Source organism: Mustela erminea, chromosome 6 (assembly GCF_009829155.1).
Source record: "Mustela erminea isolate mMusErm1 chromosome 6, mMusErm1.Pri, whole genome shotgun sequence".
Taxonomy (NCBI): domain Eukaryota; kingdom Metazoa; phylum Chordata; class Mammalia; order Carnivora; family Mustelidae; genus Mustela; species Mustela erminea.
The window spans coordinates 76,196,186-76,222,242 of record NC_045619.1 but is presented as its reverse complement, the minus strand read 5'-3'; the positions used below and the strand labels follow the sequence as shown (position 1 = coordinate 76,222,242).

General features: G+C 37.0%; 1 protein-coding gene across 2 annotated transcripts in view; it reads left to right on the top strand.

Annotated features, from left to right (window-relative positions):
• SLC2A13 (solute carrier family 2 member 13) overlaps nt 1-26,057 on the top strand; it is a 363,699-nt gene that overhangs the window by 139,536 nt on the left and 198,106 nt on the right. For both annotated transcript variants that reach the window (XM_032347765.1, XM_032347764.1), the window contains one exon: nt 23,739-23,847. In XM_032347765.1, coding sequence (XP_032203656.1) covers nt 23,739-23,847 — 109 coding nt within the window. The remainder of the gene's footprint in view (nt 1-23,738; nt 23,848-26,057) is intronic.

Below are 26,057 nucleotides of genomic sequence, written 5' to 3'. Positions count from 1 at the left end.
TCCTTTCATTTATCTTTTTGACGCTTCAAAAGGAAGTTATTAGGAGGCACACTGTGAATTAATAATCATTTTGCTCTGTTCCTTAATACTTTTCTTAATCATTATTACCTCCCATGAATAATTTTATTTCATTTTTATTAAATAAGCGATGGTCATGAGCTTGAGCCTGGCGGGCATCACAGAATGCCGTTAATGGTTAACATGGTGATTTCAGAAACAGAAAATGAACAGATGTAAGGAACAGAAGTAAAGGGAGCAATGGGAATTGTAGCAAACCGTATGACACTAAGATACAGCAGGATGGACATATACACAGACACAGTAAAGCACTGGAAAGACCACAGTGGAGAGACCACTGGAAACTCTGGTAGTCGTGTCCTCTAGGCTGTGAAGTTTGAGGTGGTCTCCCTTGTTATTTATTATCTCGGAACTTCCTAGAAAACCAACCTTACCTGCATATTAATACTGCTACTCTGATAGGAATTTTTTTTTTTTTTTTACCAATCACCTTACCCTAAACATGTAAATAACCTAACTATAGGTTAGAGAAGTAAATTGGTAGATTTGATATTCTAATTAGGATGTTCTTGCTTATGAAGAGTTTAAAAATGACTGTCAAACTCTTTCTTCTTGGTGATTTCCCCAGTGACTGCCTGTAGACTCCTTCTTTGGTCTTTGTAAAGCTATATGACAGCAAATCTGTATCGGTTAATGAGCACGTGAAAAGCTATTGTCTAAGGACTGTTTGTTTTGCTGCTCACAAAGCTGTAAAGATGTTGACAAAAATCTCTCGATCTTTGTAGAATGCTCTCAATTTTAGTCAACAAGGGCATTAGCCACCTAAAAAATTAAGTGAGAGAAACTATTGCCTACTGTTTATGAAACATTATCAAAAAAACAAGTAGTTTTGATTAAAAAATAATTACCCTAAGTAAGAATAACTGGAATAAATTCACTGGATGTTAATAACCCAGAATTTTTGCATTAAACCTTCATAATTACTGGTGGTAATGATTTCCTAGTAATTTCCTTTCTCTATATATAATATAGCAGATTGTATACTAGTTTCAGTACCAGAAATTTACATTTGAGGCACCGGGGTGGCTCAGTGGGTTAAAGCCTCTGCCTTCAGCTCAGGTCATGATCTCAGGGTTCTGGGATCAAGCCCCGCATTGGGCTCTCTGCTTGGCAGGGAGCCTGCTTCCCCCGTTCTCTCTCTGCCTGCCTCTCTGCCTACTCGTCATCTATGTCTGTCGAATAAATAAATAAAAAATCCTTTTAAAAAACAAAAAAAAAGAAATTTACATTTGAAGTCTGTACAAACAAAAGGTAAATCAAAAAATTTAATTCTGTGTACTTTTTCTTCATTAAACCCCTTGTTTATAAAAAGATTACATTTATTATTGCTGTCATCCTATTTTGTAAACAGTTTATTAAACATTGAGTGTGACTCTACAAGTATGCATTTCTTAACCAAGAAGAATTTACCTTTGGAGATGCAGCCATTTATTCCTCAGAATACTTCTAATTTTATTAGAATTGCCTCAAGAGCCAGTTCTTGAGTCACAAGACAATATGTTCCATTCACTCACTCAACAAATATTTATTGAATGCTTACTTGTAGAGTTCTCGAGTGTAGATGCCAGAGACACTATGACAAAAACACATGTTTACTGAGCTCATAGTGCTTACAGTGAAGTAGGAGAGACAACGGTAATGAAAACACACATTAAATATTCTTACTAGTAGTACTGAGACCTCTAATGAAAGGAAACATGCTTATGAAAGATAATGATTTAGAAAGGAAGGAAGTGGAAGTTTTAAGGAAGGCAAAGGATGAGCAATAGGTTGGCATAGCTCATTAATTTATAGATACTTCTTTTCATCTCGGATGCTTTTATTCAACTAAAAAATCCTTTATCAGTAAAGCTCACCTCTGAATGACTCCACTCCTTAAGACCAATTGTGTGTGTGTGTGTGCGCACGCGAGCGCGCAAAGTATGAAGATTTGTGATTACTGAGCGCATTCAAGGTATGCCACTGGTTCTGAAGATGGTTCTAAAAGATTTCCAGAAATATTTTAACCTGTAATATCATCAGTAAAATAATTCCATAACCTTCTTCCCAAGGTGACTTTGAAAGAAACAGGTTTATAAGTTTTGATATGTTTCTTCAAAAATCAGCCATATTTGGGGCACCTGGGTGGCTCAGTCAGTTAAGCGTCTGACTCTTGGTTTTGGCTCAGGTCAAGATCTTCAGGGTCATGAGATTGAGCCTGGTGGGCATTGATATCGTCATTGGTATTGGGCTCTGCCCTCAGTGAGGAGTCTGCTCCAGAATCTCTTTCTCTCTCTCTCTCTCCTTCTCTCCCTCTGGCCCGCCCCCCACAGGCGCACACACATGCTCTCTAAAATAAATAAATCTTAAAAAAAAAATCAGCTGCATTACTTCATAATCATTCTTAATGTAATGAGAATAGAAAAAGCCTGTACCTCTTTTTAGTAAAGCCCACTCCACTGCTTTTTTTTTCTAGAGAAAGTGAAGGCTGGGACAAAATAATCTCTAATCATGAATGAAATCCTGTTTGGCTCAGTTACTTGTTCAATGTCGAAAAAAAAAATAGAGAAGGTTTGATATGTGGAAAGGTTAGGGCCTCTTTTGGACTTTGAAGTCAGATAAGCATTGACCTTAGCATGTACTAACTCTTCGATCTTTGAAAAGTTACTTTGCCTTTCTGAGCCTTTGTTTTCTAATCTGCCAAGTGAGATTAATACTATCAATTTCTTGGGTAATAGTGCAGATTAATTTATATAGAGCTTGAATCTAGTGGATGTCAAATATTACTAGCTCATGCCATCTTCCTCTCTCCAGTTCCTTCAAACCCACTTTCACCACAGGTGTCAAACCTAATGAAATCCAGTCACAAGCTTAAAATACGTATGTTGTTTTCATGCTTTCCTTTCTGGTTTTTAAAATTTTAATTTTGGGTCAGAAAACATGTTAGTGTATTACATGAGATGACAGTGCAAGAGTTATGGGAAGAGTAAGAAAATATATTTAAGGTTTTCTAGAAGGAGATTTTATTCTGTACGTAATGATAAGGCCAGAAAGCTTCAAGAGATCCAAGTGTCTAGAAGGTGGGTGTTTTGGTATTGGTAGTTGGAAACTATTCAGTGAAAAAGTTTTATATAAAATATTTCACAAGGTAAGTCTGGTCTCTCTCATTCAAATTACTTATTTCTCATCAAAAATTAAAACATTGGGGCTAATAATACATTATATGTTAATAAAAAATTAAAAATTAAAAATTTTTTAAAAGTTAAAACATTATGTTAAGTAGAAACACCAGAAATAACATTTATGAATTAAGCATTGTAATTTGGAATGAATCATGGAACTAATAAATCATGTTTAAATATATTCTACTTCAGCTGGAGTATCTCTTTCCTGTTCTCCGCTCTCGGGTTATTTATTGACACTTCGTGGTTCTTATCAGTGCCTACCATGATAAGTGCCATCTACGATGTAAGTGTCTTGAAGGCAAGGGCCATGTCTCATTTATCTTGGTACCTGCCATTTAGTACAGGGTTCTGGTGATGACGATAAATTGCATTTGATGGTAACTAGAAAGAACCTTCTTTAGGGTTGTCATAATAGGTATCTAATATGATTATCTAAGGGAGCAGCTATCTTAAGGTCTGATATTAGACTTATTAGAGGACAAGAAGGTGAAGTCCTGAACAAGGCTGATAGGCCATGACTACAATTCTTTTCTATGAGTCATATCTCTGAATGGTGGTGTCATTGTTGCAGTGTATGAGTTGTTATATTTGGGCACTTAGCTTACAAGGGAGTGCTACCAGTCTGTTGTTAGTGTACCTAATTATTTAGAGTGTTCAAATATAAGAATATGGTTTGACGTTTATTTATGACTTCGGACTAATAAACAAATATATATTATTGAACATTTACATGTTTTGACTCTTTAGAGTTGCTCTATCCATTTGTGATGCATGTTAACAGAAAGTGAAGTAAAATCAGTTGCGCTTAAAGAGCTACATCTGTTCTGTGCATGGGTTGTTTGAAGTTTGGAAAGCTATTCTGATCAAATGAATAAATCTTCATCCAGACAGGTGGCTTAGTTGAATACTTATAACTTATTTTCAGATGCCCCCTGGGAAATCTTATATTTGGCTGCAATCTCTAAACTGTTTTATCTGCCAAGGATAGACTAGGAATGGGAAACTTCAATTAAAATTAATGGGACTTGTCATGGAGATTTAAAGAATTTTCACTACTCTTCAGTGGCACTATAGTAATAATGTAGACATTGTCCAAGTAGTCACGTGAATAAAGCTATTGTATGGACCTATTTTTGTATGGGAATTCAGAATGCAAATAGATTATCTTTAAAAGGATGTATGTAGTTAAAATTACTGTGTTGGTTTAATATTAGGGAGTACAGAATTTTCTCAGTTGCCTCCCTTGGCATTGTTTTCTTCCTATCCATAGCAGAGTAACTAAAGGTAAGCAGGCGGAGGAAGGTGATTTTTTTCTCCCCCTCGATTTTCTAAAATCATTATTTAACAGAAAGTATACAGTTTGCCTAAGTGAAACTTGCTCTCCATATCCATCTGTTAAATAGTTGTCTCTCTAAACCAGAGGCATTTGTTAAAAAGGATTGCTATAGTGAGTAACAGTTTAGCCCTTTCCAGGCATAACAAAGGATTTTGGCCATGTGACACAACAGATAAATATTGGAGAGAAAGAATGCATGCTTTTGAATGCTAGTATGAGTTTTAAGATTTCTGAATTGTAAAATTAAGCTTTAATTCAGTTATAACACATAAAAGTGCCTGAATGTAAAATGTTTGATTAATTCAACATTTAGGATATGTTGACAAAAGAAATGAATTTTGCCTCTTAAGTGTTCTGTGAAAAATTATGTAAAACTTTACGAAGAAAATTATGGGGGGTAGGAATTATTTATTGAAACACATAATGTAAAGCTTCTCAGTTTATAGGCAGTGATATTCAGTGAGAGTCATTGTTCCATGCTAATTTTCTAAAATTGTAAACAAATTGCTATATGATACCTTAATAAGTTTGAACATGTCTTGGGAAAAATTCTGTAGTATCTACATTTGGATTTTCATTGAAGAAGTGCTTCAAAAACACTGGAAGGGAAAAAAAAAACACTGGCAGGTGATACAGAGACTAAAGAAAACTTTTGGAAGCAATGTGAAGCTTTTTAAAATGCGGTCACAAGAACTCAGGACAGGGAGCTAGAGGCTGTTGAGTACACACATCATCTCATTTTGTGCCGTCATCACCCTGCTTTAGAGATCAGCATAGTAAGAACGTGAGTTGAGGTCAGATCTGGCCTTGTGTCCTCTTTGTTCATTGCCCTGTGGGAGACCTTGGACTTATTATGGAACTGGGGCTGCAGGAGAATACATTGGCTAAGAGACAGGCTTTGGAACCAGGTCCTCAGCTAAGTCCTAGCTCTACCAGTTAGCAATTCTGTGATCCATGAAACAGGGATAATAACACTTACCCCATATATTTGCTGTTAGAATTCAATGATGTGTATATAATGACGTTGATGTCTTTTGTGGAATATATTAAGTGCTAAATAAATGATGTCAATGATGAGGAAAACGCTGCTGGCAGGTTGGGAGTAGGACAGCAGAGCTCATAAGAAATCCAGGCACGTCTAATTCCAGAGCGCATGCTTTTTCCTCTGATTCTGAAAGAGATCAGAAAGAATGGTATGGAAATGTGCCTTGAATCAAAAGCACTTGTAGTTTTTGAAGCAGAAGAATCCTTTTAACACATATGCAGGGCACAGACTGTCCTGGGAATAGGCATTAGAGTCCAGGACCCCAGCCAAATAGAAGTTAGTCTAGTGAGGGAGATAAATAGTAGACAAGAAAACAAATACATAACCGACTTCTGGTAGTTGTAAGTGCTGTAAAGAAAAGGCAGCCTAAGTGAATAGATTTAACAGAGAGAAAGAGGACTCTGGTTGCTTAAGCAGCAGGGTAAATGGAGGTTTTATTTTGTCCAAAGTGAATTGCTGGGGAGTCCAGAGTACTGTTCTGGCTAGCACAATTTGAGATGGAGATTAGATATTGAAGTGCAGATGTGAAGTAAGAAGTTGGGTTTGTGAGTCTGGCACTCAGAGGTGAGATTGGCATGGCAATGTCATGGGAGTCATGGGGTTGGAGGACATCAGTGGCGAATGTATTTATGGAAAGAAAAGGAGAGATCTGGTCCCCAAGGCATTTCAAAGTTGGGAGATCCCATAGAGGAGCACAAAGGATCCAGTGATGTTGGAGTAAAACCAGAAGAAAATGGTTTCCGGAAGGTAGCGATTGAAGTGTTTGAAGAAGGAAGGGTGGAAGGAAGTTTACCATTGAATTTGCCAATTGGAGATACTTAGAAACCTTTACAAGAGCAATTTCAATAGGTTGGTAGAGGTGAAAGCCTAATTAGAATGGGACTGAGGAGAGAAAAGGAGGTAAGAAAGTGGAGATAAAGGGTATAGACGATTCTTGAGATTTTCTGTAGACAAGAACAGAAAAATTAGGTATGAAGTGGAAGGTGATGTGTTTTTTTTTTTTTTTAAGTTGATTTTTCAGTTTTATTTTATTGTATCAAGATTGTATGCTAATGGGGAGGATCCAGTAGAGAGGGGAACTGACATCGGGACAGAGGGAGGGATAATAACAGGAGCATGTTCTCCTCCAGAGGCTCAAAGGGATAGGATTCAGATCAAAAGTAGACAGGTTAGCCTTGTACCAGGGGGTATGGCAGAGCATATGGGTCAAGATAAAGGGAGACTGCTGTTCTGGTGAGAAGATGAATTAGTTCTCTTCTAATTGCTTCTGTTTTCTCAGTGAAAGAAGAACTGAGGTCATTAGCAAGTGCAATATAATGGATGAGTCATGTTAATTAACCTTAATTTGCATAAACTGCATACTTGGGCAGCAGGCTCTTGGAAGATACGTTTCCCAGCAGAAGGTCTTTGGGTTTTGTGGGCTATGTTCCCTGCTCTACTTGAGCCATAAATGCTATTCCTGTGTTTTTACCATGTGATTCTTACAGATTTCACTTGAGCAGTAAAGTGTGAATGAAAGAGATCAATGAAGAGCCTACTTTATACCTTAAGTTTTTCACTATATTTTATCAGTTAGTTTCCTAAGAAGTAGGGCATCACCGTCAGTCTTTATGCATACTGTGTTTTCATTTTTTATTGTAGGCATGTATTTTGCTTCAAACTCCAATATAAATTATAATGATTTATAACTATAAATAGTATTTTTAGTGAGTCAGAAGGTCATGAGAGGAATCACCTATTAGTTTATTCACTGTCATAAAGAAAACATGGCATAGGGATTTTCATACACCCAGGGATTACAACCTTAGCCAGTTCTGAAATGATGGAAATAAGTATGGTTAATAAACTTTTTGTACCAAGTGACAAAGATGGTAACATTTCAAGTTATTTGTTAATATAAGACCTTAAAAGAAATGAATGTTATTAGATGGAAAACATTGAAAGGATATATTTTGTATAAACCAAATTATCTTTTATTCAGTTCAGTAATTAGTGAGCACTTACTGTAGGTTAAACACTTCGTGGTAGATAAAGAAATGTATAAAAATGGTCATTGTACAAATCAAAATAAAGTGATGTAAGAGGAGTTTGAAAAATAGAGCAAGCTAATAATTCCGACATTTGAGTCAGATTAGGGAAGACCCATGGATTTAAGATGTTATTTGAGCTGGACCTCAAGGGGTGGGTAGGATTTTGGAGATTTGGGACTGGTTTAAATATTCCAGGAACATGACAGGCTTGAACTAGGACATAGAGGTATGGCAGTATATATGTTCTCTGAGTAGTGATAAGTTCACTGTGACTGTGCTATTGTGGGAGTTAGATTTGAAACTCAATGCCATGCAACTTTGAGCACCATAATAAGTCTTTAAGTATTGGGGAAACTTCGAAGTTATGTCATGAAGAAAGGGGTGAAATGATTATGGCTGCGTATTCATTTGATAAAGCTGAGCATGGGATGGAACTTGGGGATAATCTGAGGACATTTGACAAGCGTATTTGTTGATCAACCCAAAGTAGGATATAAGGAGTGAAGAGAAACCAAAAATGAGCTTGTATTTCTAGAAGGAATTTTTCTATACCTTATCCAAAAAAGAGCAGGGCTAACATTTATTTTTGTATGTATAACTGTGATTTAATGATTTGATTTTGAATTTGCTAAGTTCTTACAGTTGTTCTGCGTTGCTTGGTTGGTTATATCTTGACTCATTTCCTAAGTTATTTTAGGAAGCTTACAAAAATACGTTCAAGAAAGTGGAACTAAAATTAAAAAAAAAAAAAAAGAAACATAATGCTGTGGGAAATTAAGAATTAGAAGAGGAAATCAACACCAGGGGAGAACTGATATGTAGCTGTATCTTATTAACCATAGAAGTGTACCCACTTAATGATAAATGGTGATATATTTGATTCTGAGCCCCCTCTCTGCCATAACTGCAAAGATAGTGCCATCAGTTACATGATTCTCACTGTCCATGAGGGGAGAAGAAGAAATAATACGACTTTTGCTGGCATTTACATTTCTTACATGAGACTTCCTAGAGGGGACACCCGGTGTGGGAAGTGAAAAATATCCTCTGTGATAACAGATGCAATGATATGATTTATAAAGTTAGTTGTTGAAGCATCAGGACACCACTTTGATGATCAAGAAGGGAGGACAGGATTATAAATGAAAACTGTGTGTTATAAGAAAAAGCCATGGGTGCATGGTTTTTGTTGTTGCATTTTTTAAAATGAAAACGTAGAACTTTGGAAGTATAAGAGACTGTCTACAAAAGAATTTAAGGGGTAAAATCTTAAATCATGTTACATTAAGGATGACTGAAGAAAAAGATCCAGCAATGGTCATTGAAATGGAATAAAATTTTAGAGGAGAAACAAAATTCTGTAATATCAGTGAAGGCAGGGGATGAGAGAGATTTACAAAAGAGTTGGTTATAGCATGAAATGTGAGGAGATAAAGAGGATGACTACCTCACTTTTGGTATTAGCAATTAGAATTTCATCAATGACATTCTGAGAGAGTAGTTTCATTTGAGTGGTGGAGGATGGGGTGGGGGTGCTTACATCATAAAAATGCCAGCAATCAAGAAAATGGATGTAGATCTATTCTTCCAGAAATGTAGAGATGATGAAATTGCAGTTTTGTATAATTGGAGTGGAGGTACTGCTTGAAAGATCCCAGGGGTGGAAGGAGACAGTAAGACAGGGTATAGAAATGGGAGCTCAGAGAGGAAAGGATTACCTTCGTTGAGCTAGAAGAGGTAAGTTATATCAGAAGTAACTTACATCTGATGGCTTCTGAACTGGATTAAGGTTTGAGGTAATTTGCAGAGTGAGATGAAGGTATGTGTGGTTAGGGACTCTAGTTAGGTCATCACTTGTTAGGTCAAAATGCCATTTTGGAACAGACATTTTTGAGGTTATTTAAATGCCATTTTCTGGTTTTAAAAATGCCAGTTCTTTGTCTTATTAGAAATAATTTAGCTTGCCTTGGCCCTTTACAACCATTCGACTCCCACACAGATGTATTTCTTTTTCATTAAAAGACCAAATGGATATATAACAACAAAGTGAAAGAGCTTTATACCAACTGCCTAAATAGAATATTTATGAATAGTACTTTTTAGAAAAGTGCTGGAAAAATGGCTTTCACTATTTTCCTAAAACATTTATAGTAACTTGATGAATAATGAATGGGAATAATTTATAAAAGCTATATACCTCACTCAAATAGAACATTTGTTTATACTCCTACATAACAGTTACATCATGGCTATTTTTCACACAAAGAGCCATATATTTTTAACATAAATGTTGCTAAATTGGTTTCATTCACCAGAGTCATAGAATCTTGATGCTTTGAGGGACCTCAGAGGACAGGATGTTCTAGGACATCCCTGAGGAGCATTCAGCTGCACTTTGCTTCACTTCTACTTAAATTGTGGCTTCAAAAGATTATGAACCATACTAGAAGATAGTCTAAGCCATGAACAAGTTGAATAGCAGGATTAGAACCATTTCCACATCTCAGTGTGCTTGTTTTATATATATATATATATATATATATATATATATGTATATATACGCATAACCAAAAATAGGTAGAAAGAAATTTTATTTTGTATTTGAATTTTGCAGTACAGAGGGCAGATTGCATTTTTGAAAGACTAAGCTTCAGCATTCAGAAAAAGTAGATGCATGAAAGCATTTCTAAGTAGAAAATCAAGTTTCAGTCAGTATTTTAAATAGACACATCCTGACTCCCTTCACAGATTGCCACTGACCATATGGTAGCTGCAGACATGCCTCAAAATAAAACAGCCATATGTAGATTTTCAAAAACTGACCTCATCCCTAGAGAGCCATATTTATCTAGAAGAGCATCTCAAACTATATCAAGTAAAATTATGGTTTGTATCATGTTAGAAGATTAGAAGAATCTGCCTAATGAAAAACAATCACAAATTAAACACAAAGCTGCCAAGGAAATAAGGTTAGATACCCACAAACATCTAAAAGCTAAGGCATCTGGAGAACTGTCTCTCGAATTCCCTTTGCCCAGTCATTATAGGCAGTAGGATAACACATTACGAGCAGCATTAAAAGCTCTCGTGTCTCTGGGTGTGAACATGGATTGAGTGAAATCACGTAGGGGATGATTAGTTGGGAGTGCTGTTCTCAGGCTTGCAGACACTGAATGCAAATATCGGTCTGCTGCATGTGCTAATTGAATACCAGTCTTTTTCTGGTTCCTACCATACAATTTCTAGAGTGGGGCATGTGGAACTCACTTCTCCATTTCCTCTGCCAACTGTTCTCTGTTGAAATTCTGCCATAGTTTCTCAGAACTTTTAGAGTTGTAGGCATGTGCCTATGCATTATATGGAAACATAGAAGTAGGAACAGAATATTTGTAGCAATTTGAAATAAATGTACTTATATCTTCACTGATGCCCTGTTTTCATCAAGTAAGCATGGGGAAGAGGTCAGAAAGGGAATCAGGAAGTAAAGGTCTGCAAGTGATAAAAGATTTCTGTAAGGGTGATCATTGTAACTAAAAAACCTCTATTTCTCTGTGTGTGTATCTCCACATACACATCTGTACACATATATTTTTGTAGAGAAATGCATATGTGCGTACGCATAAGAGAAAACAGAAGGTGTTCTCACCCTCATAATGTACGGGAAATCCCAGTTTCCCATAGGCATTGTGTTATACTAGCAGATCTTGCCTGTCCAAATTTTATTTAAATCTGGGGGCTCAGGGTTATGCTATGTGCATAAGGTTAATAAAATAATATTAATTACTCCTAAATATTAATTGAGAACTTTATTTCCCTTGCTTTCTTTTTGATGTAGTGGTATTTTATAGGATTTTATTGAGTGATGAATTGTGTTTCAGGTGTAGTGCTATATATCAGGTTTGTCTTAAATTAAAATTGTGATCTTGAAGGAAATTACCGTCATAGGCCAAGAACTCTGAAAATTACACTTTGCCGTAAAAAAGTCACCTGCATTTCTGAACTGATTTTTATAATACATGAGTAAACCTAAACCACGTCCTTTAGAAAGCTGAGTCCCTCACATATATACATATAAGGAAATATTTGTGAAAATTTATTTCTTAGTCATATTTTATTTCTGGTAAGTTTGAAGATTACTTTATTACTTTATCCTAAGCCAAATTTAGAACTAGTTTTTGAAAGTTATTTGAATTTACGTAGATTTATCAGTCTTTCCTACCTTTGCAAGTTATCTCATTTTGTTCTTTTCATTTTGCTATAAGTAACAAGATGAGCCTTTGAAAGTAAAGCTTAAAACTTACCTTCAGTAAAAATGATCAATTCCTTATGAGAATCCAATAGCTTTTTAAAAAAAAATTAAAACTAAAGTACCAGCTGTTAATGAATATAAATTTCCTTGTTAGAATTTATTTTAGTAATTGATCTCATGAGCTTGGAGTATTCAGTTAACCATTTTAGGCCATAAAATATTTTGGAGAAGAGAAAATGAAGGGTTTATTGTGGTATTGTATTGTTCCTAGCACATCTTTTTGGAAAAATGATGCTGGGTTCATGCCAGTTAACTAAGACTAGTCAGGTCACTTAAGTTATATTTGATTTGGGAAATACAGTGATTATATTTTGTCATTTGTGTTTTACATGTTATGGGTGATTGGTGGATATGTTATTCTTAATTTTGTAGATTAAGACAAGAAGACTAAATGAGCTCTCTAATGAAGTTTCTTTGTTTGTTTGTTTCTTCCTTTTGAAACCCATGTTTTTATTCATACTTGCTATGTAGATCGCCTTTCCAGTGAGGTCTACAGAAGTATCTGGTGTTTTTTATTAACTCAAAGCAAACTCAGCGCCCACACAGAACTTTGGTGGGAAGACCTTAATTGGCAAGAGAGCCAGCCTATGGAGCAGCACTAAGAGAGATGTTATTTATATGCTGATGTAGGATACTTTCGGTTTGCCGCTCTGAGTAAAATAGATTGTAGAATCCGTCATCCACCCTGAGGCCTCCAGAATCAGGTACACCAACTCCCTTGGATTTAGCAAGCAAACATTTATGGAGCTCCCTTGCAAGCTTTGTCTGTTGTATTCATGGCATAGTATGACATTTTAAATCTCACACATCTTAGCATACCTGAACCAACGGAAGATGCAGTTACTGCCCTGTTCATGTTTCAGTAGCATTTATATTCTGCCCTAAATGTCACTTATTTTTGGAGTGAAACCTTGATAAGTGAAAGATGGAAAATGCTGGAAAAACCGTATTTTGAATCGACTCTTCATTTCCATGAACCCAATCTTCCATCTATATCCTACCCTGTTTTGGAGAACTTAGTACTAAGTTATTTTTATAGCACATCTTTATTTCTTATTCTATAATTAATGACTGACATTGATAGTTTGTAACATGTAGGAGACCAAGATTCCCTCCACCCCTTTTTGTGGTGGTTGTGGTGGTGAGGGTAATTGGAGAGTAGGCAAAGAGAGGAGTGTGAGGCAGGAGAACTACTTTAGAATTAGTGAATATATAGCCTCATATATTTGGTTCATTTTTATGTCTAGTTCTTGACTATTTGGGGGTAATTATGATTTTCTGAAAATCACGCTAACAGAAAACAGTTTCTTTTCTTTAAGATGTTATATTTCAAGGTACCACATATGCTTGTAGCAATCATGGTTCTGGAATGTGGCAGGACAATCGTGATTTTTAGATATTCTGCCCTCATAAAATTATGAGCTGTTTAATTCAGCCTGATTCTTATCTTTTTGTTATCTTTATTCATGGTAACTATCATGTATAAAACCAAGCATAAAAAGAACAGTAGAGAATGTATGAATCCAGGTTAGATTTTTCGTCTTTATTTTCCGTGGTATTTATGTATTAAATGCCTGAATCTAATAAAGGAACATGCCAATAGAATGTTATTCAAATAGTCATGTCAAATTTAAATATCTATATGAGTACACACTTTTTAAACCAAGAATTATACTTCACATATCTTAAAATATTCTGATATGATAGAGATATAAGAATATTTAAATTCTTGGGAGTCTACATATGGTCTAAAATGAAGGCAGAGAGTCTCCTGGGTGGCTCAGTCTGTTAAGCGTCTGCCTCTGGCTTAGATCCTGATCACCAGGTCCTGGGATCGATCCTCACATTGCATCAGGGAGCCTGTTTCTCCTTCTCCCTCTGTCGCACCTTCCCCCCCACCCCCCGCTTGTGCTCTCTCTCTGTGTCAAATAAATAAATAAAATAAATAAATAAAATGAAGGCAGAGAATGGGATAATTCTGATTTAACTGTGGTTGTATGAATAGTTTGATAGCCTATATCATTAAATTTGATAGAACTGCCATTTATTACAGGTGCCTGTGGCATAGATCGTATTGATCTGTTACCTATGTTTCACTAGTAATCTGTGTAGGAATGTTAATTATAAAAGAAATAGAAATTATAAGTATAGAATCAGTTATTTTTATGTTAATGGAACTCTTTGAATTATTTTGTGGAATCTTGAAAGTAAAGACTGTTTAGCTAGAAGGAAAGCCCGTGTGATTTATTGACAGCTTTCAGCTTAAAACTTTCTAGTTCATCTATGGAGAAATTCTACCTGAGAGCTGATGGGTGAAATCATAGCTTCATTATCTGAGTTTTATTGCAATACTTCACATGCATTACCACCTTAAGTCATCACAGTATACCCAAGAAGTACATGTGCTCACATAAGGAGGCATATGAAACCCAGAGAGGGTAAGGAACCTCCCCAAGTTCGCACAGCTTCTGCATAGCTGAGCTAGATTCAGATCTAGCTGATTTGATTCCCTAAGGTGGAGACTCGGTCTCTGCACTATTCAGCATAGCTTGTGGTTGTAATAGCCTTTAGCATATGCAGGTCATACATAGTCTTGTATCTTACTGGGGAATATCTACTGATAAACTGGGTAGGTGAGAGACTTTTTGTATCACTAAGTATAATAACTTGTTATGGGAATACTGCAGAAGACCATTAGATTGAGTTTTATATTCTTTCACTTAAAAATTGCTTTGTCCAAAGACTTAATACTTTTAAGAATATAGTTGTTTAAGAAGATTATCCATTTACTTTAAAAAAGAATATCTCCCTCTGCTCAAGAAAGATTGTCTAAAGTAGTAATTTTTCCTGTTTTGTTTTTTCCTCAGCATCACACCACATTCCCATAGCTGTCAGCAAGTTCAGAGATTTCTTTTGAGAATTGCTGGGCTAGATTTAGGATTGCCATTATTTATGTAGATACCTCTAATGAAAGAAATATTTTAGAATTAAGATAATAACAAAACAAGGTTTTGGGAGGGGAAACACCCAGCATTTTAGCAACATAAAACATTCTCAGCATCTCCCCTTATAAGTAGAAAAAAGCCTTTGCTTTAGCAACCTGGAATAATAATGACTGGATTAACACAGCCATTGCATACGGGCCTTAATGTACCATGATCAGCTCGCAGGCACGCATCTGTAGACAAACAGCTCAGCACAACATCTTGGCACATTGATTGCCTTAGAAGGATTTCAGAATGTATTGGCATAAATGCCAGACTGTGAAGGAATGATTGAGCCACATGGGGCTGAATTTATCAGTAGCAGCAGTCCATTCTTCCAAACAGAACACGTGCCAAGCACCAGCTTGTAATCACAAACATCATCTGCCGCATATTGAAGAGGAAAACAGCAGAGATACGCTCAGGATCTGAGTGGTCGTTTATAATTAATCACAACATTGTTTAGCAACTTGCGGTGTATTCAGTTGCTTTATTCTGGAGCTCTCTGTAACCCTCATTTGCTCTCGTGTTCCTTTCTCCTTCCTGCCCTCCTTTTCCCTCATATTCATTAAACAAATATGTATTGAATTTCTTTTATTGGCATGACCCTAGGCTACGTACAATGGGAAGGAAATGATAAAGCAGATGAAGCCTGCGCCATTCACCCCATGTAATTTAGTATGGAAGAGGCATCAGCCACCTCACCTGCAAAACAAATTAGCCAGCCGTGAGAGCATAAGGGAGGTATAAAACTGACAGCGTGACTCAGGTGACAGAATATCCTCTTGGGAACATGGGTGACCTCATAGAACAGGAACACTGTAAGAGATAGAGACGTAAAAATACGAAGATTTTTTTGTGTAAAAACAGGTTACCCAAAGATTGCCGAAGCATAACATATTAGAGGAGAAGAATTGTGAGAGAAATCTAGAAAGATAGGCTGGGGCAGGTGTGTGCCCTTCATCAGACCCCTGGTGGGTCAGTTCCAGAAGGGTTTGAGCAGGTAAGTGAACTAAGTGATTGGTGGCTGCTTTAGCAGGCAGGGTGGCCGCAGTGTGGCGAGGCTGGATTGATCCGGAGGAGACCATATAACAAGGCTTTGTCACTGAATACAGGATGTACTCGTCCTGGGGGTCTCCACAAAGCAGCCAGTAGGAGAGGGGGGTGTGTGTGTAAGAGAGGGAGGCCTGGAGGGAGATCAGTTTCTTATGAGGAATGCGCTCACGTGGTTGTGGGTGCCGAGAAGATAGCATAGTCTGCCCTCTGCCAGCCACACACCCAGCAGAGTGATGGTGGACGTCCCAGTCTGAGGGCAGGGAAAGACCAGTGTCTCAAGTCAAGCAGGTGGGCTGAGACAATAAACTCTTCATCCTCCTTTTGTTCTGTTCAGACCCTCAGTGGGTGGGATGACGCCCTCCTGCATCGGGGAGGGCAGTCTGCTTCACTCCGTCTGCTGATTCAGGTGTTCATCTTACTCAGAATCACCCTCCTAGACACACCCAGAAATGACATTTACTAATTATCTGGTGACCCTGTGACCCAGACACATTGGAGGAACCATCACACCTGAAGTTTGTTCCCTCTGATCCTCCTAATGGCAAGTGCTGCTACTGCACCCACTTAGCCAGAGAGAAGATACAGGCTAATGGGCTGGATGCTCTGGAAACCCTCCCAGGGGCCAAGATGGAGCTGGAGTTTCAGCCCCGGTCTGCGTGGCCCCGTGCAGTGTCGCTCACCAGCTGCTGGGGGTCCAGTGGGGCAGCAGAGAGCTGGGGAGCCACAGAGGGTGCAGATGCAGAAATAAAAGTTTCTGATGTTTTGTGGAAAGAAGACAGGCATACGTACATTAATTTTCATTACAATTCAGCAACTTGCTGGGTATGGAAAGGAGGAAGAGGCAGTGAATAGCCAAGGGCCACATTTCTGATCCTGATTCACTGCAAAAAATCAGGTAACGCAGGGTCAAGAGCATCTTTGAAGTGAGGAATGATGACTTCTGTTTACTATGTACCTGAGCGGGCATGCCTTTTCTGGGTGCTCCCTAGGCCTGAATCTCATAGTGTATGAGATTACCTCTCATAACAGTACCTCTGTTAGAGTGCTTGAACTGCCATGTGGTAGCTTATTTTATTTCTGTACGTGACTCCCAATATCAGGAGCTCCTCCCAGTTAGGGCGTCCTCTTGTTTCTGTTCTCGCACAGAGGAAGGCTCCCAGTATGGGCCTCAGGCATGATTCGTGGGCCACAGAAGACTTGGCGGGACAGGCAGGAGGGAGCGGCGGAAGTCCAAGGAGGAGGACTGACTGTTTGAAATGGGTGTCATGAGACTGTAATTAGGAGCCAGCTGGAGATGAACGAAGGCCCCCACAGTAGTAGGAAAGACCTGCTCCCAGACACACTGAATATGTCATGAAATAAGTGGGGTCCGTTTTCCTAGTTATTTGTAAACAACACTCAGCTCCCTGGAGATGGGTGTGGTGAACTTTCAGAGTAGAGTGAAGTGAATGTTCTCACACCAGGAACTCTGGAATTAGGGCTAGGGACTGTGGCAAGTGAGGCCCTAAAAAAAGAGAACAAGAGGAGTCTGAGGGATTAGAGTTATGCGCACAGGGCATGTTTATTACTGTAGCTTGAAAGTGCATGTTTTAGTGGTTTGTTATATTGTTCACAGTTCTTTTTTTTTATGCAAAGAAGAATCCACTTATGTCTGCATATACAATGTCTTGTCTTTATGGCATGAATAACTGGGTAGCTTGAGTTCTACTACAGGCTTATTAGTGTGACCTTGGGAAAGTCATCTGATACCTCTGTGTTTCATTTACTCATTAACACCTAAGGCTCTAGACTACTTAGGACTTTTCTGATGGTGAAAAATCGGTTCCTAAGGCGTGAAGAGCTATTGAAATATTAGAAAACCCATTGAGATTGGAGCAGATGCCTTAAAATCCTCATCGATCTATTGGTGTCACTGTGGCTGACATGCCTCTCCTTCCCAAAGGCCTGTGGAACAGGAGAACTGAGTCCTCCAGTGGGGTCAGGACAGGCTGGAGGACTGTGCTGTTGGGTCCTTGCTCAGCTTCATTGTAGCCCATTTTTCGGCCCCAAATTGGGGAGCAGGGAGGGTAATATTTGAAGCTGAGCAGTGATTATCCTGCTCACAGTGAGGGCCCTGCTTTTCTCCACAGAGCATCTTTTCTTATAACAAAGAATTTAGTCTGTGAAGACTGCCAGCAGTGGGGAAGCCGCCTACAGTTTGCATCTTGTAATTCATTAGTCATAATATGTTCTACTTCTTCTTAAGTTTTCTTCAGTAGTTGGTAAAATCCATACATAAATAAAACAAAAAGAAAGGGAAGCATAAGTGCAAGGAAAACCTCAGAGATTCCAAGGACCCTGCATGCCTGCCTGTCCTCACTTGGTAATCTTGTCCCTGACTGCAGCAGCCCAGTTTCATCACATATTATTGTTGCTTCTAATTAGTAACTCCTTTGTGCCCTTCCCTTAAGTGAAGGTTATGATCTTTGAATATTTGGATTTTTCTCCTGACCAGCCATTTCACCATGTCAGCCCTATTGACATCTAGAATTTATTTGCAAACGGGTGTGTGTGTGTGTGTGTGTGTGTGTGTGTGTGTGTGTGTTTTAGTAGCTCTAGTGAAGCACAGTTTACATACAATAAATGCACATAGTTAAGGTTTAGAGTTTGGTACATTTTGACAGTTTTGTATGCTGTGAAACCCTTACCCCAGTCAAGATAGGGAACTTATATATCTGTACCCTTCAAAAACTTTCTGTTGTGCCCCCTTCCTAAATCCCTCTATAGGCAACTGCTGCTCTGCTTTCTGTCAAGCCATTGAGACTTGGGAGAAAGTTTTTAACTACAACTCAATATTTTTAATAGGTCATTGTATGTTCAGGCTATTTTTTTGAGTTAGGTTTGGAAGATTCTGTCTTTTAGAGAATTTGCCTATTGTGTCTAAGATGTTGAATTTAATGCTATAAAGTTGTTCGTAATACTCCTTTATTATTTTTTAAATTATCTGTAGAATCTATATAAGTTTCATTTTTCTTATTCATGATATTCATAACTTTCTTTTTTTTTCTTTTTTCCTGATCAATCTGTGTATTGGTTTCCTATGGCTGCTGTAAAAAATCCTACAAACTTGGTAGCTTCAAAAACTGTTTATTCTCAGAGTCTGGTTGCCACACGTTTGAAAATTCCTTTTACTGGGTTGAAGTCAAGGTATTGGCAGAGTCATGCTCCCTCCAGAGGCTCTCAGGGGAGAGTATGTTTTTTGCTTTTCCCAGCTTCTTGTAGGCACTGGCATTTCTCTGTTTATGGCTACATTGATCCAGTCTTTGCCGTTCATGGTCACGTTGCCTTCTGTTCTATCCTGAATCTCCCTTTGCTTTCCTCATAGGAATATATATATGATTGCATTTAGGGCCAAACCCAAATAATCTGGGATAATCTTTCCATGTCAGAATACTTAATTTAATTATATCAGCAAGGTCCTTTTATGCCATGTAAGGTAACATTAACAAGTTTCAAGGATTAGTACATGTGCATATCTGTTGAGGGGCCATTATTCAGCCTACTGCAGTGTGACTCAAAGTTTATTGATATTTTCAAAGAACTGGCTTTTGGTTTCATTGATTTTTTTTTTTCCCCCTCTCAACTGTCTTTTTTATCTATGTCATGGATTTCCGTTCTGCTCTTTATTGTTCCTTTTATGTTGTTTATTTTGGGTTTCATTTGTCCCACTTTTTCTGGTTTTGTAAAGTGGAATCCAAGGTCATTGCTATAAATTTTCCTCTGTTTTGCTTTAGCTCCATTCCACAAATTTTTGTGTGCTGTGTTTTCATGTTTATCAGTTCAAATACTTTCTAGTTTCCCATTATTTCTTTGACCCATAAAAGTATGGTATTTAGTTTCCTTGGGAGGGAATTTTCCAGTTATCTTCCAGGTGTTGATTGCTATATTAATTACATAATCGTTGGAGAACATTCTTTGTATGACTTAAATCCTTTTAAATTAATTGAGACTGGTTTTAGAACTGAGAATATAGTCTGTCTTGGTAAATAATTCCAAGATATTTACCATTCATTTACTGTTGGAAAGAATTCTGTACTCTGCTCTTGGTCAGTAGAGTGATATTTAAATGTCAGGTCAAGTCTGTTGATTGTGTTGTTGGAAGTCTTCTATGTCTTTGCTGATTGTCAGCCTACATATACTATGAGTTATGGAGAAGGAGCTGATGAAATATTTGAGTATAATTATGGGCTTTTCTATTTCCCCTTGCAGTAGTAACAATTTTTGTTTCATGTTTTTTGAAGTTCTTATTAGGTGTGTAGAGATTTAGGATTGCTATGTCCTCTGGATGAATTAATCCCTTTAATGTGACGAGTTGTACTTTCCTGCCTTATTGCATTCCTGATAATTTTTTATTGTGTGCTAGACATTACAGATTTTATCTTACTGCTGAATTTTGTTCTGGGATGCTCTTCAGTTCCCTGGAAGCAGTGGAGGTCTTGATTTTTAAGCTGTTTCAGATGTACCCAGGTAGTGTTGAATCTAGGACTAAATTTATACCATTGCTGAGGTAAAACACTTTTGATTACTCCTCCTTATGCTCCAGATTTTTCCCTCTGGTTGGTACAAACAGGTCCTGAAATTGATTGCTTTAATCTCTTTCTGTGGCTCTTTCTCCTGCCTTGACTAGTTTCCTCACACATTCTACTCAGTGGAATACCCAGGAGGGACTGCAGATCTCTCTGTCCTCTCTCTGTCCACCCTGGCACTCTTTCCCAACTCTAGCTAACTTAGTGTCCCTGAATTCTAAGCTGCATCTTTTCAATTCAAAGAACCACCAGAGTCTGCCTAGCTTTCCCTCCCTGTTTTGCAGCCTGGAAACTTTTTTTTGAGGCATTAAACTTGGACAGTTGTTGTAGGGTTCACCTCTTTTGTTTCCTGAATCTCCGGATTCTTGATCCTTCATTGCCTGTTATCCATTGTCATGAGAACTGTTGATAACTACATTTTTCATGGCTTTATAGTTGGTTTCATGTTGGAGATGAATCTGGTAACTATTACTCGATCTTGGCTGGAAGTGGAAATCAAGAGCTGGGATTTTATATGAAGTGTGTTCTAGTGCATTTTTAATTGTGCTGGAGCAATGTCTCTAGGCTTGGCTCACAGACAGCTATTAACAGGAATGGCTGAAGTTGTACGACTGTCCTTTGCATCCTTACCACTAAAGTACCTGCCACACTTGGACAACTGTTTTCAAAGTTATGTAGTATGAGGTGTTTAGAATGAAGGGAAAGATGAACTCCTTTTTGGTTCTTGCATCATTGTTTTAGTACATGTTTTATTTTGAGCCCTGTGTTTTTTATCTACTTTAGTTATATAAAGGTTTTATGTTTTATTTTGTGGGAATTTGTGTCTCAAAGACATAAATATTTTTTAAAAAATTGTGTCCAGTGTTTATATACACTAAATGTTTTTAATTACAAAAATCAAAAGAAATATAAGTAGAGCATGACTTTTAAATTTTCACTTAGGATCATTCAACCTATTAATATATCTGATATTTTTCTTCTGCCTCATAGCTTCTGCGATATAAAAATTAATGATAGTTTGCATTTGTTAAGTCAGTTTTACTGCCTAATAAAGCTAAGTTTATGATTTTAATGAAAGAAAATTCTTTCATTTTATTTATGCATAATCAGATGTGCAGCTACTGTGACCAAAATTTATCTCTATATTTTTTTTAAAAAGCCAGTCCAATAACAGAACTGCTATTGTTTATTTTTAATAGGAGATCAAAACCAAAAGAAAGTTAAAAACTCTGAATCTTAGAAATTGGCAGTATATATTTGATGTTTATATAATATTTTATCTCTTGGTATTTTGGCAAATCAAACTTTAATTTGCCTTCATTTTCTCTTTACTTTTCTGCCCTCCAAAATCATTATTAGGTAGTCTGTCCATCAAATCTTGGAACAGTTTAATAGTGAAAATAGATGCAGCTTCCCACAGACTATAATAGATTCTTTGGAGAAGGCCAATTTCTTATCTGTGGAGGTTACTGAAAACTGAAGAAGATGTTTTATTTTTGTTTTTTTGTCACTGTTGTTTTAAAATTTCCATGGTACACAAAATAAATGATAATCTTCATTTAGATTTTTTGATTTTTGGAAATCGGTAGATCTTTTTATGATGCTGTGTGTGTTTTTTATGTTGTGGCTAACTCACAGATAGCTGAATTTGCAGGCAAACCTGCTCACCTTTGAGACAACTGATCCAGATGTATTTCAATATTGCCACAGTAAAGCTTTCAAAATCTGCCTGTTTCAGACAGCCTTTCTGATGTACTGGGTTTTAATACTGTTTTACTTGAATCTAAAACAGTTGACATTTATAGTACTCTCTCCCTGCTTTCTAAATGGGCTGTCACTGCATTAAGCTTTCAATGACCATAAATGCTTCTCTATCCCTGTCCTTGTCTTAACATTGCGGGACACAATCGTTTGCAGTAAATCAAGTCTTCATATGATTTTAACCACACCCATGTAGAGGTGAATATTCTCATTCCTGTAATGTTCAGTTCTAATACCCTGGCTGGACATCCCATGTTAACTTTTATTGCCGAGACAATAGCATATTTTATTCCATTTTGTGAACTAGAATATTAGATTTCCAAAAGGTTCCTGAAATGGTGAAACGTCCTTGGATTTTAAATTTGACTTGGTTTAGGGTTCACTGATGAAACTTAGCCTCCAGGAAGAATGCCTCTAATTAATCAGTTAACATCTCAGTGATCCCAGGCCATCTCTTCTAACAGCAGGAATGCTGTAGTCCAGGGGAGTCAGCTCTGGCCCCATCAAGGATGCTACATAGAATGCCTCTTAAAGCTAAAGTGAAGGTGTAATTGAAGCACTTCGGGGAACTTAAGGGGCACTTTACTTAAGGCCTCAGTGTTTCATATCTACGTCTTTCCAGACTTGATCTAGAGTTCTGATATAGAGACCGAGGCATCTGTGCCATATTGAAAGCCCCTTTATATTTTGAAATGATCATCGAATGCCACCTAGGGAACTGTTTGAAATCTAGAAAATAATGCGTGTGTGTATGTGTAGTGTGTATCTGTGTCTGTGTATATGTATGTGTATGCACCCCCCTATTAAACAGACATTTTTTTCTTTTATTTTCTTTTTTGGATAACATTTATTAATAATATAAACCACAACCAAGTCCTATATCATACCCAAATTCCTTAACTTTAATTGAATAGATTGGAGTGAATTTTGTTACATAAGTCAAATAAATTGGAATGAATTCTTTTCCTTGTTTAATTGTTTTAATGAATGCCATTCTTTGGGTTGATTAAAGCAATTTGCTGGTGACTTTGTAAGTAGTTTCACATTAAATGGATTTTAAATAATAATTAATTTCCAAGGAAGTGGAAAAAGAGTAGTTAATGCAGTTTGTAGGGATTTAAGGAAGAATAATTTCTGACGGTTCTAATTATGTAGTTCTTCCTAGTACTGTAAATTGTTTTAACTTGAATTGCTTCTTGTTGCTTTTACAGTTTGAACTCAAATATATAGTAATCTGTTTTAGGAAATAAATTGTGCCCAGATTTCTGTCAACGTTTATATCTTCCATTTTACAATGCCTGGTCATGTTGATTTCACAGAGATTTGGGGAAATTGATCCTAATGGGAATAATTACTGTGGGAGCTGAAAATAATAGATGTGTCCTTCTTTTTCTTTCTTTTTTAAAAAAGCTGGACCTGTGATCTGCAGAATGCTGAGTTATCCCCCAACTCGCCGAGCTTTAATTGTGGGTTGTGGTCTACAAATGTTCCAACAGCTCTCAGGCATTAACACCATCATGTATGTATTTCTTTCTGGCTTTTTACTGAAAAGACTGTGAAGGAATAATTTTACATAGAAAAAGAAGAGTAGGACTTTTGGTGATTTGTTTTATTAACTGTGTAGGATCCTCCCTTTTGGAAGATACTTTACAATTTTTAACCTATCAATGTGTGACTTAGGAGATGATTTATTTTGTTATAATTTATTGGCTTTACTTGATTTCATATAATTTTTCTTGTATGCCATCCAGTACTTTTTTATGTTCTGAGCTAATGAATGTATCATTTTCATAAGCTATTTCTTGATGGTGGTCAAAAAATGAAACAAGGGAATCACCAGGCATTGTCAGAGATAAATGGGCACACAGATAACTAGTTCATTTCCTTTTGGGGCAGTCACTTACAATGCAATATGATAAGAACATTAATAGAAAGTGTTTATTACCACCAGAGTACAGTAGGCCAGAGACAGTGGGAACAGAGAAGTGGGGAAGACACATGTGGGGAAGACACATAAGTTACCTGCTTTCTAGTTGTCAGACTAAACCCCAAAGTTATATGGGGATTGGAGGTGGAGAAGGAAGAATATTGAGGGTTGTACTGTGTTTCATTATGCAACATTAAGCCCATTTTTGATGGGCTATTTTATATGAGACACACAGAAGTGAATAAAGTAGACGTGCTTCTTGACCTCACAGCATATATAGGCTGGTGGGAGAAACACATTAAATAAACTCACAGTTTAATGTGGAATTTCAAATTGTGCTAAGAGCTCTGCAGGATTATTCCAGTCTTCACAGAATAGACTTTTAAGTTCCTAGGTAATAGAGTATGGATTGTTAGAGGAAAGTCATGAGTTTTGCTGATAAACTAACTGTTAGATGAAAACCTGCTAAATTTTAGAAGTTTTTCTCCACTATTGGTTAAAATTATTTATCAAAAATATAAATTATGTAAAATTCAATTTTACTTGGTAAAGCACTTGTATTTAGGACTCTTGATATTTCCCTTTGAAGTTACTTGGGATATGATAACATTATTAATAAGCATTTGAGAAGAGTGAACTGGTTAAAATAATTATTAAAAGATAGTGACTAGGGTCCATTAGTGACCCATTAGATTAAATCAGGATTTGTTAAGAAATACCACTTTAAAGATTTATTTATTTGTTTGTTTATTTATTTAATTTATGAGAGAGAGAGCATGTGAGTACGCATGTGCCAGCAAGGGGAAGGGTAGAGGGAGAGACAGCATCTCCAGCGGACTCCTCACTGAGGATGGAGCCCAGTACAGGTCTTGGTCTCACAACCCTGAGTTGATGACCTGAGCTGAAATCAGCTCAGACATTTGCTGACTGAGCCACTCAGGTACCCCTGTGAATTTGATTTTAATCATAATCCTTGATAGAATATAACTTCCTAGACTCCATTTTTAATTTTTGGTCCTTTCCTCCTTCCCTCTAGTATACTTTCATTTTCATCACCTTTATCAGCTCTATAAAGGCCTGTCAGTAGAGTACCCAACGTGTTTGTTTGCTTTCTGTTTGTGGTATAGCATGACTGTTCTGTGTCCACCATCCTAAGTGTGGTGTTAGAACAGAATTGTAATAAGGCTAACACCATGTTTTCAAATAATGCAATGCAGTACTACCCTATGTGAATATCTATTTTTATCAACCCAATTTAAAATATGTTCTCTGTTTTTGAAAATCTTTTTTTGTTTGTTCTGCCCTTTTCTAGACATTTGAATTTGACAAAATAAATTTTTCTTATACTTTTTTGTATTCCTATAAAATATCACAAACAGAACCAACTGTCATTGATTGGTAGTGGCTTAGGTGAATGTGTCCTAGTTGAAATCACTGTCATAGTCCATTCATAGGTATCTAGTGTAAACTGTGCTGATGAAGGTTGCCAAATTTTAAGGCGCTCATTTCTCCCAATACTCGGTCTTCTCAAAGTGAGAGAAAGTGGTATGGGCGTTAAGAATTCTGATATTTCGTAAGATTTATGATAGTCATTTTGTGCTTTGGTTATCACAAACTGTACATAACATAGGTAGTGTTGTCATACAGCTTTTGCTTGCAATTGAGTATTAATCCTGGAAAGTAGGAAGAATAAGCTAAGGTAAATGATGGCTCGATTTTGATTGCTTCTACATGATGCAAAACATCTGACCAACTCCCTAAAGAAATTAATATGACATTTAATGTCTGGAGGTTAGAGGGTT